This window comes from Gobio gobio, assembly GCF_949357685.1.
Source record: "Gobio gobio genome assembly, chromosome: 23".
In the NCBI taxonomy this organism is placed as follows: Eukaryota; Metazoa; Chordata; class Actinopteri; order Cypriniformes; family Gobionidae; genus Gobio; species Gobio gobio.
The window spans coordinates 17631908-17645278 of record NC_137119.1 but is presented as its reverse complement, the minus strand read 5'-3'; the positions used below and the strand labels follow the sequence as shown (position 1 = coordinate 17645278).

At 37.1% G+C, this 13371-nt stretch overlaps 2 protein-coding genes across 4 annotated transcripts in view; one reads left to right on the top strand and one right to left on the bottom strand.

Annotated features, from left to right (window-relative positions):
* acad11 (acyl-CoA dehydrogenase family, member 11) overlaps positions 1–13371 on the bottom strand; it is a 128261-nt gene that overhangs the window by 35685 nt on the left and 79205 nt on the right. The gene's annotated exons all lie outside the window — the stretch shown is intronic.
* Positions 3661–10013, top strand: ackr4b (atypical chemokine receptor 4b). The gene is made up of 2 exons (XM_079806174.1): positions 3661–3765; positions 6900–10013. Exon 2 carries the CDS (start codon positions 6906–6908, stop codon positions 8055–8057), a length of 1152 nt encoding a protein of 383 aa, XP_079662300.1. The 5' UTR covers positions 3661–3765; positions 6900–6905; the 3' UTR covers positions 8058–10013.

Sequence of the window (13371 nt, the reverse complement as noted above, 5' to 3'; positions counted from 1 at the left end):
TGCACTTACACACTTACACACACACACTACACTACAACCCTCAAAGCCCTTATAATGAAAATCATTCACAGACTGCCCTGATGTACATCATGACTCAAAGCTGCTATAATTCACAGCAAAGTGAAGCACACAGGCCTGGGGCCAATCTGTGATCCAAGGGACAGATGGATGTGTCCCATGAACATTCTTTTCTTGTTTATTGTCCAGTTTTCTGACAAAGGACATAAGGATAGCAGATCTACATGATATTGCCCTAATCAAAAGAAGAAAGGCTCAGTTAATTGATTGTATAATAGGTGAGTGTGATAGGAGCCTGCAGGGAAAATCGTCCCACATTGGCACAAATGGTCATACCTGCATGTCTATTTACAAGATAATAAAATAAAAATAAAAAAAATTTCAAACGGCAAAGAACTTTACTCCTTTTTCCAGTAAAAGTGGCACCCCCACCCTTAAAAACTCTTTTTTTTTTTTAAAGTTTGTTTTGAACCTCACTAGATGATGTCAGATTACTAAAAAAATGCAACAATGAGATAACAAAAATAAACTTCATTCAAGATATATTTTCTGAAAATAAGTTATAATATTCTCATGCAATTTGCTTGTCAAGCAAATGTAACTTGTTTTGACAATTTATTTTTGGTGAGAAAAAAATGATGGTCTTGAATTAAATTCTTGCAGTACACATTCTAAATTCATCAAATACATGGCCTAAGACAAGACCAAACAAAGTTTTGGTGATAAGTACAGTACATGCATGCAGTCTAGGGTTATAATGGTAACCGGCACATATTTGTGCATCCATAATAAAAGGTATCTTCTGAAGTTACCGGGTCAATCACGGAAGCATTTGTACAGTATGTACAGTAAACTAAATACTTGTGCTGCCCCAATCTAGATAAGCTATTAGGACAGAGGAACATAAATTAGGGGTATTTTTCCCAACTAGCACATTTCCCCAAACTAGTTATATGCATTGGTGCAATAAATCAGTGTGCGTAATTAACTTTACAGTCTCGTAACTGCTCTTTTCCGAATGCAGTCATTTAGTGTGTTTGTTTAGGAAAGTAGCTGCTGTGATTATTTTTCTAAAGAATGGCATGTTCATTGAGGATATTAACTGTGAAGTGTGAAACTATTTAATGGAGGGTCTCGTCTGATTGGTGTAATTCCTCGCAGTAGCTCATCTGTACTTAATCCTTTTATTTGAGGCAGCACGGCATTCCGCAGGCCCAGCGTGATTTGTTTGTTTGATGGTGTCTGTTCTTTATGGAATGCACCATGTAGCTAACGGTCGCGTGTTTGGCTGCTTGTACGGGGACAACCTGCAGACATGAAAGGACAAGTCTGTTATATCACACCCTGAGAAACACAACCTGTGTTTTCATCAGAAGAATTACTAAAGTAGGGGCCTGCCAGCATTATGCATACACACCCACACACATGCAGGCTAGTGACTAAGTCTTCATTAGGAAAAACACAAGTCTTTCCAGAAATTGTGAACCTTGAGTGTTTGTTTCAAGGGTGTGTTGTGTGTGTATCAGAATCTAAGGTGTGCCTCTGTTATGTGTGGAATTGTGGATTCAACGTCTTGCTCTTATTAAAGCGCATGAGTCAGTGTGTACAAATTTTACCTTGTGGAAGTTTGTGGGTTCTCGTGGTTTAATTTCCCATGGTTACATCATAATGTGGTGTTAAACTATATATGCATTTCTTTTCCATTCTGAATACTTTAATTTAATTTAATTTAATTTCTTTAAAATAATGTAATAGGCTACAGTAACTTTAGGTGAATTAACTTAAAGATATCACCATACTTCCCCAGTTGATCCAAAAACCTCCCTTTGGGGACCTCTGGGAACATTCACAATTGAATGAATGATTCATGAATAAAATATTTTTTGGGCTAGTTTACAATAAGTGTAGTTACAAAGTGTGTAGTTACAGTACACACACACTTTGTATGTTTGTATGTTCATTGGTACGTTCTCCTCATTCTTGTCATGTTTTATACCATATGTGCCCTGCCCCTGCCCATTTCTGTTTGTACAGAATGTTGTATATTTACCTCTGTTATTTAAAGCTGATGTCCCACTAGACTAGACCATGACCTAGAATAGACCGCCCAAAACCTCAATCAGTAAATCTCACTTTGTCTGTCTCATGTTACAGTTGGATACTGCAGTTGAGTCTTAAAAATGCATGTTGTATTTACATCTTAAATTACATTTTAAAAAAGTATGAAACTTGTTTATACGTATTTTGCACAGATTCACAGAACATTCTGATCTCAAAGTCAGATTATATGCTTAATTCAGGGATAACAACTCTTCTTTGCGTTGAATCCACTTAAATATATAACAATTAAAGTTTACTTAAAGGGGACCTATTATGCCCCCTTTTGTACAAGATATAATAAGATGTTATATTAGCCTCAGGTGTCCCCAGAAAGTGTCTGTGAAGTTTCAGCTCAAAATACCCTGCAGATAATTTATTATACCATGTTAAAAATGGCAATTTTTGGGTGCGAGAAAAATGAGCTGCTGCTCCCCGCCCCATTTCCAGCATAGGGTGGACCCTTTGCTTTGGGCAATGTTCTGCTGGAAAGCCTTGGGTCCTGCCATGCGCGTGGATGTTACTTTGACACGTACCACCTACCTAAGCATTGTTGCAGACCATGTACACCCTTTCATGGAAACGGTATTCCCTGGTGGCTGTGGCCTCTTTCAGCAGGATAATGCGCCCTGCCACAAAGCAAAAATGGTGTTGACTTGGCCTCCCAATTCCCCAGATCTCAATCCAATCAAGCATCTGTGGGATGTGCTGAACAAACAAGTCTGATCCATGGAGGCCCCACCTTACAACTTACAGGACTTAAAGGATCTGCTGCTAACTTCTTGGTGCCAGATATACAGCACACCTTCAGGGGTCTAGTGGAGTCCATGCCTCAACCGGTCAGGACTGTTTTGGCAGCAAAAAAGAGGATCAACACAATATTAGGAAGATGGTCATAATGTTATGCCTGATCGGTGTATGTATGAACTGGAGTCGGACACTAATGAAGGAGAGACTCCGGCAGAAGCAACAACTTTGAGAATGTACCAGGAAGTTTCGAAATGGTTATTTGATACATTTTATTTAGTTGTTGAGTTTTTTCAGCCATTTTGCAACGATGGATGAGCAACACACATAAAATACTGTTACAGCGTTCACTAGGAGGTCTGCAGTGGCTCTGATGTTGGGAGTAAATGAAAACTGTCATGTTCACTCTTACATCCAACAAAACACCTGAATGTGACGTCACATTGCTCAGAAAATGAAAATGGCTGGTTCCATGTACACACACTGCTGACACAGTTCAAAACCCATGTAAAAGTGACTTTTGCTTGTAAACTTGTATTTATTTTACTTGTAAATAAATATAATATTTTTATAATTAACTTGTATTTGAGTGATATAACCCTTTTGAAAGGTACCACAGTTATATATTAAAAACAGTTATTATATTATAAACACAGTATACTGGAATTTCAAGAATTCTGTTTAAAGATGATAAGGAATACACAGTGAGGAAGTCTGTGCAACCTGCTGGAAGAGGGCAATCCTTATTTTCTCTAAGTCTCTTTCTCCTTCCTCTGACGCACACACAAACACACCCGTGGCCGTCCTCTTGCCCCAGCTGCAATTATCAACAGTGTTTCACTTCTCTGGACTAAAGGCAGTTCTTTCCTGGACAGAGTCCGTTTCAGACGCTTACGAACAGAGGTAAGACACACTGCATTTCACATGCAACATTCCAATCAAATTCCAATCAAAGCTGCGGGAGCTACGAAAATTACCATTCAAAGTAAACACTGGATTAAGAATACAGCAAACAAATGCCCGACAGAGTGAAAACAGATGCTGTATTATGGTAATGGACATTATTATGCTTTAAAATGCCAGTATTTAGATTTCTTTAGTTGGTTAAAAAAGTAAAAGTGTGTAAAAGTGTGATGAATTATTTTTGCATTTCATTTCTTTGATGTCATGTATAAAGGCAAGGCAAAGTCCTGCTTACCGATCCTCAAAAGGGTTTATGACAGGGAAGGTAAAGTCCAAAATAAACAATGACACAGAATAATTTTGGCTTCAGGAATACATTTTAAATATGACTCTATGAAAGATGTGTTTTCATAGAAATCTCTTGTTTCTGTATGCCTGTGAGAAAGCAGAATGGAATGAGGGTTTACCTGTGCAGTGTTAAACTGACAGGATATACAGTAAGGGTGTTATCTCCTGAGCTCCATAATAGACAGAGGTAATACAATACGACAATACAAATTCAGTCATGGATTAAAGAATAAGTACAGTGGATCACCTTTTCACAGACTTATTAAGCATACAAACTTCCTGCGTTAAAGTTTCAACTTTTGCAGTTTAAAAGATACAAAGTACAATACAAACATTTCATATTTCTACAAAGTGTCTGAAAAAGTATCTTGACACTTTTGTCAACCTTCAAAATGAAAGATAAATAGCACAAGGACATCATTATAGTGAAATATTCCACGAAATGTTTTATTTTATCATTTGAAAACTAACAAAGTATAATAAAGGCTTTGGATTGTATATGACATGAAGTTTAACATGTACAGTACTGCTCACGTACAGAACTATATAATGTTTAGAAATGTTGTTTGGACAAAAAATGGGGCTTTTCTGCACCATTTCAAACCATTTCTGCAAGAAGAAAAAGTATCATGCCAAGCTGCGGGTTTTCTGGAGGGGCATGCGGATCATAATTAATCACTGGGATGTTTTTTTAAAACTTTTTGATTGATTTAGAAAGCAAAGTGTGGTATATTAACTTTATCTTTCCATGGTACTCTTCAAGTAACCAAAGAATTTTACAGAAAATTTAATTGACAAACTACAAAAAAGCAATCTGCACTAGGTAAATATATTCATTTTACAGCAGGTTTGCTCATCACCCAGACAAAATCCGCTCTGCTCGGCACCCCTATTTAAAGAGCATGTGTTTAGCAGATTGGCAGGTACACTCAGTGCTATGTGCAACTCCAGATGAGCAGATAGCCAAAGTCAAGGCTTTACAGTTTTGCAAACGACAATCAGACCGGCAGTACGTTTTTTTCTAGAACGTTCACCTCAAAGCATTCAGGGTTAAATAAACTCTCCACCGATCCATACAAAATATCCAAAGCTCAAGCACCACAAAGCTGCCCATGCGCTTCTTTTTACATGCTTTCATACGCTACCGTATATGTTGAAATCGAGAACAGCACTGAAAGCTGCTCGGATGCTGTTGGCCAGTCAAGAAAGCTGCACACATGTGCAGGGAGTTTTCAGTCAAAAGTAGATGTCTCTGTGTTGAGCTGCGTATGATCTCAATTAAGACCCTCTGGAAAACTGAATGGGAATGACGATATGGAAGAAATTAGCAGGAAGGTTTTTGTTGCTGGAGTCTTGCACACTTCGCTCATTTAAAATGTGCATATTGAAGGTACACGTGTGGATCAAGCATACAAAATAACACTAAAGTTAGAATGAAGCACCAATGACACACTAAATTGACAAATCAAGCAAAATAAAAAAATAAAAAACAGATAAAGCGTGCACAAACATCTAAAATGTAATCAGATTTGTTAGGCTGTGTAGAGTCTAACAGCATTATGCAGACTTTATTACAAACAGATGTGAGATTTACGGTGCTGAATTGTAAGATAATGTACAAACCCCATAATTCAGAATATTGTCACAAAAATCCGCTAAATGAAAGCTTACATTTGTAATGCTGAACAAAACTTGTTCCATTAGTAAAAATAACCTGCACTGAAAGCAGATAAAATATATTAGAAAATATATTCAATAAAAATTATGAATATATAAATATATTTTCTACGGGTTAAAAAACACAATTAGTAGTAAAAACCTATTTGCACTCTAAAAGCGTGGACAAAACATCTAAAGTAGGGAAGAAGTAAAGTTATTATTTTATGTTTGGAAGTCCTAATTGTGATTTAAATTACATTTAAAGCAGTTCTGTTTGGCAACAAACAGACGTGAGCAATTCCATACTTCTATCTCTAAGAAAAAGAAGCTGTTTAGCACTAATGCAGCAAAATAAAGAGCAAAAAATTCACATTAGGTGTGTAATTGTTTCTTTGGGTGCCATTTTATTATTCTTGTGTCACCATTTTGTGAATTAATATATACTGATACTCCCAGACTGAACATACATTGAAGTACTGTTTTAAGATTGTAATGTTAAATGTATATTGTACACTGTTCAAAAGATTTTAATGTTTTTAGAAGAAGTCTCTTATGCTCACCAAGGCTACATTTATTTTATTTAAAAAAACAACAACAAAAACATTTGTGAAATATTATTAAAATAAAAATAACTGTTTTCTATTTTAATATATTTTAAAATGTAATTTATTTCTGTGATGTAAAGCTGAATTTTCAGCATCACTCCAGTATTCAGTGTCACATCCTTCAGAAATTATTCAGATCAAAACTTTTGAACGGCACTGTATGTGTTCTTTATAAATATATATATACATAAAAATATAAAGTTCAGACTCAGTCAGACAGTAAAGTGTGTATCGTATCGTAAAGAGTTTTTTTAAATAAGTTGTAAATAAAGATTATTGGAGTACATTTTATAAGAAAATACTATTTCAGACTTTCTACTTCAAAATGTCATGTTTAATTTAATGTGTTGCCATTTCTTTGAGATTATTTGTGAAATATACTAGCAATTTTAACAAAGTGAAAATTGTTTAATTGTTTCAAAAGTAAATCCTACACCAAATGATTTTCTCTGAGAGTGAATAAAGAACTAAATTAAATCTATCACCATCAGCAATGTTTACAATAATCCTCTCTCTCTTTAGAACAAGATGGAAGTCCTTTTTGATAACGACCATGACTACCATTACCACGACCATGACAACAGTTCTAACCACAGTGACTACGACATTGAATATGAATTACACGCAATTTGTGACAAACAACATGTCCGGTCCTTTGCTGGAGTTTTTTTGCCAGTCGTCTACACACTAGCATTGATTCTGGGCCTGGCTGGAAATTCCCTGGTTGTTTTTGTTTACCTTTCCCACAAGCGCTTACGGACCCTGACAGACGTCTTCATCCTCAACCTGGCCTTTGCAGACCTCCTTCTGCTCCTCACGCTGCCCTTCTGGGCTGCGGATGCAGTGAACGGCTGGGAGATCGGTATAGCTGCCTGTAAGATCACCTCTGCCCTCTACACCACCAACTTCAGCTGTAGCATGCTGCTGCTAGCCTGCATTAGCATAGACCGCTATCGTGCGCTAGCCAGAGGCTCCACCGCCACCGCCACCCATTCCCAAGCCAGGAACAACGCCCGAAGGCAGAGGATAATCATGTGCCTCGTGGTTTGGGGGCTCGCCATTGTCCTGGGGTTGCCAGATATGGTGTTCTACACAGTGACGAACTCCAGTGGCCGTAATGCCTGCCGTGCGGTTTACCCGCACAGCATGGCGCAGGCAGCTAAGGCAACAATCGAAATTCTGGAAGTGTCTCTGAGCTTTCTTCTGCCTTTCCTGGTGATGATGTTCTGCTATTGCAGGGTGGGAGTTGTGTTAAGTCAGGCCGCTACAGCGGGGGTACGCAGCGGGAGAAGATGGCGAGCGTTTTGGGTGTTGATAGCGGTAGTAGGGGTGTTTCTATTGACCCAGCTCCCGTATAACCTGGTAAAACTGGTCAGAGCCTTGGATGTGATCTACATATTAGTGACGGAATGTGAGCTGAGCAAAAACCTGGACCGGGCCAATCAAATTACTGAGAGTCTGGCCCTCACGCATTGCTGTCTGAATCCTGTGCTCTACGTCTTTATCGGATCATCCTTTAAAATGCATGTTATGAAGCTCGTCAAACGCTGTGGCCAGACAGGCAGAGGGTACCGCCATGGCAACGAGCAGCCCACTGTCGAGATCTCCCTTAAGTCAGGCACACAAACTCACACTCACTCTTTGTCAGAAAATGAAGACACAAGTACATTCACCATATGACATGGCAATAACTATGAGGACTGACAACTATATACCCGGATATTATATCTAAATGTAAAGGTGTTTAAGTAACTTTGACAATTACAGTCATGTACAATGTTCATTAAGTCCAAAGTATAGTTCAGATTTGATGTGAATGCTTGCGTAGGTATATACAGATGAACGGACAGCCTTTTAATTCATACTCCATTTATTAACGAACACAGGGCTTTGACACATTCACACTAGAAAGTTTGTATTTGTATCTCTTAACCCCCTCACACAAGCACTTATCTGTGCTTATCTGTTGCCACATTGGGGACAAAATAATCAGTGCAAAGGAATACAAGGAGTATGTGCAAGCTTGAGCATACGGAGTATGTGCAGTTAGAAAAATCTGGCTGGGTGTGTACAGTATGAGTGATGTCATCATCCAGCTCAGTTCAGTTCTCATCTAATAGGTGTCAGTGCAGTCAAATCAAATATATTGGTGAATATTAAGTGTTCCCAACTAAGCAATCCAGAGGCAACAGTGGAAAGAAACCCAAACTCTATCAGAAACCTTGTGAGAAACCTGGCTCAATCGCGGGACCAGTATTCCTCTGGCCAACGGACAAATTCGTTGTGGATTGTGGATCGGTAGCATTCTAATATTTAATAAATTTTCTTTTGCTTGGAGACGAAGCTGTCCTAGGTCTGTGCAGAGGACTTTTCTGGTTCTTGTATGCAGTGTTTACTTAGGGCTTAAGAATAATGCATTAACTATAAAATGTCTACGACATTGTCTATGACATTGTCTATGTCATGTTTAATGAGATCTTTTATTATATGTCTAAAGATCAAAGCAAGCATGTTGCTTATCAGTAAACTTGCATGGAATCTGTGCATCAAGAATTCCATGAAAAGCTCCGCTGAACATGCATTAACATGCCTTGTGTGTTTATTAAATATTTGGGTTACTAACGGTCTCCGCTAACAAATAATAGTGTTCTTTACTCAGTTTGAGTTAATAATATTCCACAGAATTCCCACAATCAGTGCAGAAAATGAGAAAACAGTGCACAGATTCCATGTGGTCGGGGCGCATTAATCATTTATTATATTGACTACTTATAGAAAGTGTATAGTGAACTTGATCTTGTGTATAAAAGATACCCTGTATCCAAGACGTTACATATTTGTAAAGTAATAATATATATCTCCAATGTAAATATATATTTTAGATTAAAGCATACTTTATACACTTGGAGTTGTATTGGAGTTTTGCCGTTATATGCTGATTTCGAATTACATGTGCTTTCATACAAGGTTTGCACAAAAACACAATACACAGACATACACAAATCAAATGTACAGAAGATTGTGCTTTATGCACAAGATAGAAGCCACCGCATCTGATTCTGGTTGCATGTGTGTGGCTTTGAAGGAGAGTTTATGAATTAATGAGGAGGATATTATGACAGCGCAGATGATATGTGGAAAGCAGACTGGAAAAAGAGGTCCAGAACAATAAAAGCGGTCAACCATAATTTTATTTAAATGGGGAAAAATAACTATAAAAAAAGGAAAAAGCAGAGAGAGAGGGACAGAGAAAGAAACTACACAGAGGTTTTGGGCTTAATGAGCAGGATTTTTGACATAAACAGCCATATGTTTTACTTTTATGAATTATTAATGTCTGCTGCTTTGAAGAGTCCAGCCTTTAAGTTCCTCCTCTTAAAAAGATACTTGATGTTATTTCACAAAACTGTTTTTAAATGAGGGCACTTGGATTATACAGTTAAAGCTACACTTTATTGAGAATAGATATACTTCTGCTGCAAAAGCAGCAAAACCAGGAAAAGAAATGTCCAGCAGGTAATTTTATCTAATGGGAATGGACTGCATCATAAAAAGTAAAAAGTAATTTAGGAGACAGTTAAATGAGTTATTACATACTGGTGAAAGATTACGATAACCAAACTTTATAAACACATCAATAAAACATGAACATGAATTAAAAAAGTAAAGTAACACATAGGAAAGTCATTTTGATTTCATGTTGACTTTAAAATGGAAATTTACTCAGACACTGGCAGAGGTCACGCTGAGCAGCTGAAGGATGATTTAACAGCTTATCCACAGTTCAGATTATGAGGAACTGGAAAAAGTTAGTTCATTGGAAAAAGACGAGAAAAAAAAACTAAGGATATCATGTACCGGTAGGCATGATAGATGAAATATTTGTCAAAAATCTAAAGCCAAATCAAGTAATTCAGACCTACATCAGGCGCCAGTAACAATAATTAAGGATATGTCATGCAGACTACATAAACAAAAATCATATTCAGCCTCACAGCTCTTGATATTGTAGTATTCATGATAAATATTTGCATGTGTGGGTGTCTATGTTTGTAGGGGATTGTGTCTCGTTCCACTAAAGCAAATGTCAAATGTGTTTGTGCATGCTTTACAGTGTCAGGACATAGCATGCTCAGAAGCTGTTACCCACTATAATGACAAAATGTTTACTACAAATGACTAGACTTCTCCATTTATGAGTGGGTGTTCAGATGATAGCATGGCCTGTACGGGATGTAATGACACAAAGCGGTTGCACAACGTGCCATTGTTTTGTTCGGAATTCCTTTCCAACTATTAATTTGACAATTTAAAAAAAATTGCCATCCAGCATTTCAACTTGAAACATTAAAAGGGTCTTGAACTGCTTTTTTTTATTTTTGAATGTTCTCTAAGGTCCAATACTAATGTTAGCAATATTTTTACATTTTACAAAAAACATAAGAGCTGCATGTCTTTGGATAAAAACAGAAAATTATGTTTGTTTGTTTTTTTGTTTAAAATTAAGAATACAATTCTCCCATGATTTTGAATAGACAACTAAACAAAGAGGTTCTGATAAAGAGTTAATTGTTTAAGTCTATTTAAAAAATATTAAATTATTCTGAATTCTGAACTTCTTCAAATTGCTTGGATTATTCAATGACAAATACTTAAATAATACTTAATAAAAAAAATGTTTTTAACAATCACTTGTCGCCACCTACTAGTGTAACGATGTAATGATACAATTGTTAATTGAAGCATAAAATATTGATCACTACCATAGACATCAAGTGTTTATATCTGACTAGACTTCTGTGATCACTTGAATTATGTAACAGAAAGTATGAAACTGTGTGAAAAGACTGTTCATACCTACAGACAACTGCTCTCTCTGGCTCAGCGGCAGTGAGAAAGCAGATTTGAATGTTCTGCTGTGATCGTTCTTTCCAAAGGTTTAATAGGCATAGCCTAATCATTGTCACTTAAGAATAAGACTGTGTACGTGTGTGTATCAAGTTTGTGATCTTTTAACGATTAATTGTGCAGCTCTACAACATCAATAAGTAATAGGCTATTTTCTATCCCATTTGATCTTCTCTGGCGTGCCACATTCAAGACTTGGAAGCAGGTGTATCGGAACGGGGGTAATAGTGCAACTAAGTAACAAGAGCACTCTGGGGGCACAAAGATATATTGATAATCCATAAAATAATTATGACAAAATTACATCGTTATAATAACATGCTATCAGTAAGAATAACATAAGGCAAAAGTTAGTTTTCAATCAATAAAAATTGTATTTATTTGCCTGGCAATGTTCTTTACATGCCAGCATGATTGATATTCAAAATGGTAAGCAATCGGTGCTTTGTTTATGGCTTGTATCCAGTCAGTTTCATTTTCCTTTTTTGAATGACAAATATAGATTAATATATCTTAAATAGACAGTTATCTCCTTACACGCAGGCGCAGAACGGGCGTGCTGGTTGACAGTCGCCTGTAGTCCTGTTCAAGCACAGATTTTTTTCCCCCAACGCAGGCGATGCAACATTGGCTTTCATCAGCGTCAGTTTACCTTTAGCAATCCCCCCTATCAAAGGGAAAGTGGTTTGGTCTTGTAGCAGAGAGAGAGGGAAAGAAATCTGCAAGAGGGCAAGTCATTTCTAGTTATTTATTTTGGAAGATGTGTGAGCCTTGCGAGAAAAGCGTAACTGTTCTTATCCCTTTGTCTCAGTAGAATTGTTGTCAAAAATACCAGTACTTTGGTACAAAGTGGATAGTGAATTGTAAAAATGTGATGATACCCGTCTTTTAATTAGATACACTCTGATGTGTGGCTACATTCCAATGCATATTGGATATATACATGCATATAATAAACAACTGTATAAACTAAAAACCCTGAGCATAAGTAACGAATGAGCTGGCCAAGCGGCGGCAGCACCGGCACCGCCTTATAGCAAACGCAGTAGCTGACCTGGTTGAAACACTGCACCCAGGAGAAGGGCCACCCCCTTCACAACACGAATATGCATGGGACAGTTGGAATGCAGCTGCATATCAGCGGGTATCTAATCAAAAGTCTGGTATTGTCACATTTGTACAAATTTAGTATCCACTTTGTACTAGTACACTGTACACTGTAAGCATGTAAGCAATACAAGAAATAGAAGTGGGGGATCTCTGTGCTTAAAACAACTTGGCTAATGTAAAATAACACTGTTCAAGCAGTGCATCCAGCCGCTACAGTGACAGTAGCTGCATTTACATGGACCCTAATAATCTGATTGTAATCAGACTAGTAGCACAATCAGAATAAAAAAGTCACTTGTAACCACGTCATTCTGAATGAATTGGCCAGATCTGATTAAAATGTAATTCGGATTGTAAGGGGTGGTTTACTTTTGTAATCTGATCGAGAAAACATGTAAACACTTGATCGAATTACAAACAAAGAGCTGCTCAGAGTCTCAACTGTCTAGTGTGCTTGAGATAAATGCACAGAGCGAGCAGAGGGCTGTCACTGTCGTTGTAGGAAGAAGAATCAGGTTCAAACAGTCTTTAACTCTTAAAGTTAAAGTTGCCAGCCACTGCCAAGGTTGATAATTTCCCCCAAAATATTATGGCCCATAGAATATTTTGTTGTATGAATATCGGAGCATGCAATATATCAAAAGAAAGCAGACCCTTTGCTTTAATAAAATATATATATATTCTAGCTTCATGCATTCCTTTTTATCCACACTTAAATATGGTTAAGTTTAATTAAAAAAAATCTACATTTTGAACAAAAAGCTGAAAAAAACACGCTTTTGTCAAAGACTACATCCAGATCAGATTCAGAACAATGATCAAACACAAATGGAGTAGATTGAGTCCATCAACACCCCAAATGCTTGCAGTCCTATAGCTTGTCCTGGGTCGACATTTCATTCAGTAACATTCGGCTAGTTTTGATTTATGAGATGTTTAATGTTGATGACCACTGTTGTGAACTTCAGTTGTTTCT

Coding starts and splice junctions, on each gene's coding strand:
- ackr4b (XM_079806174.1), top strand. CDS start 6,906: ATGGAAGTCCTTTTTGATAACGACCATGACTACCATTACCACGACCAT.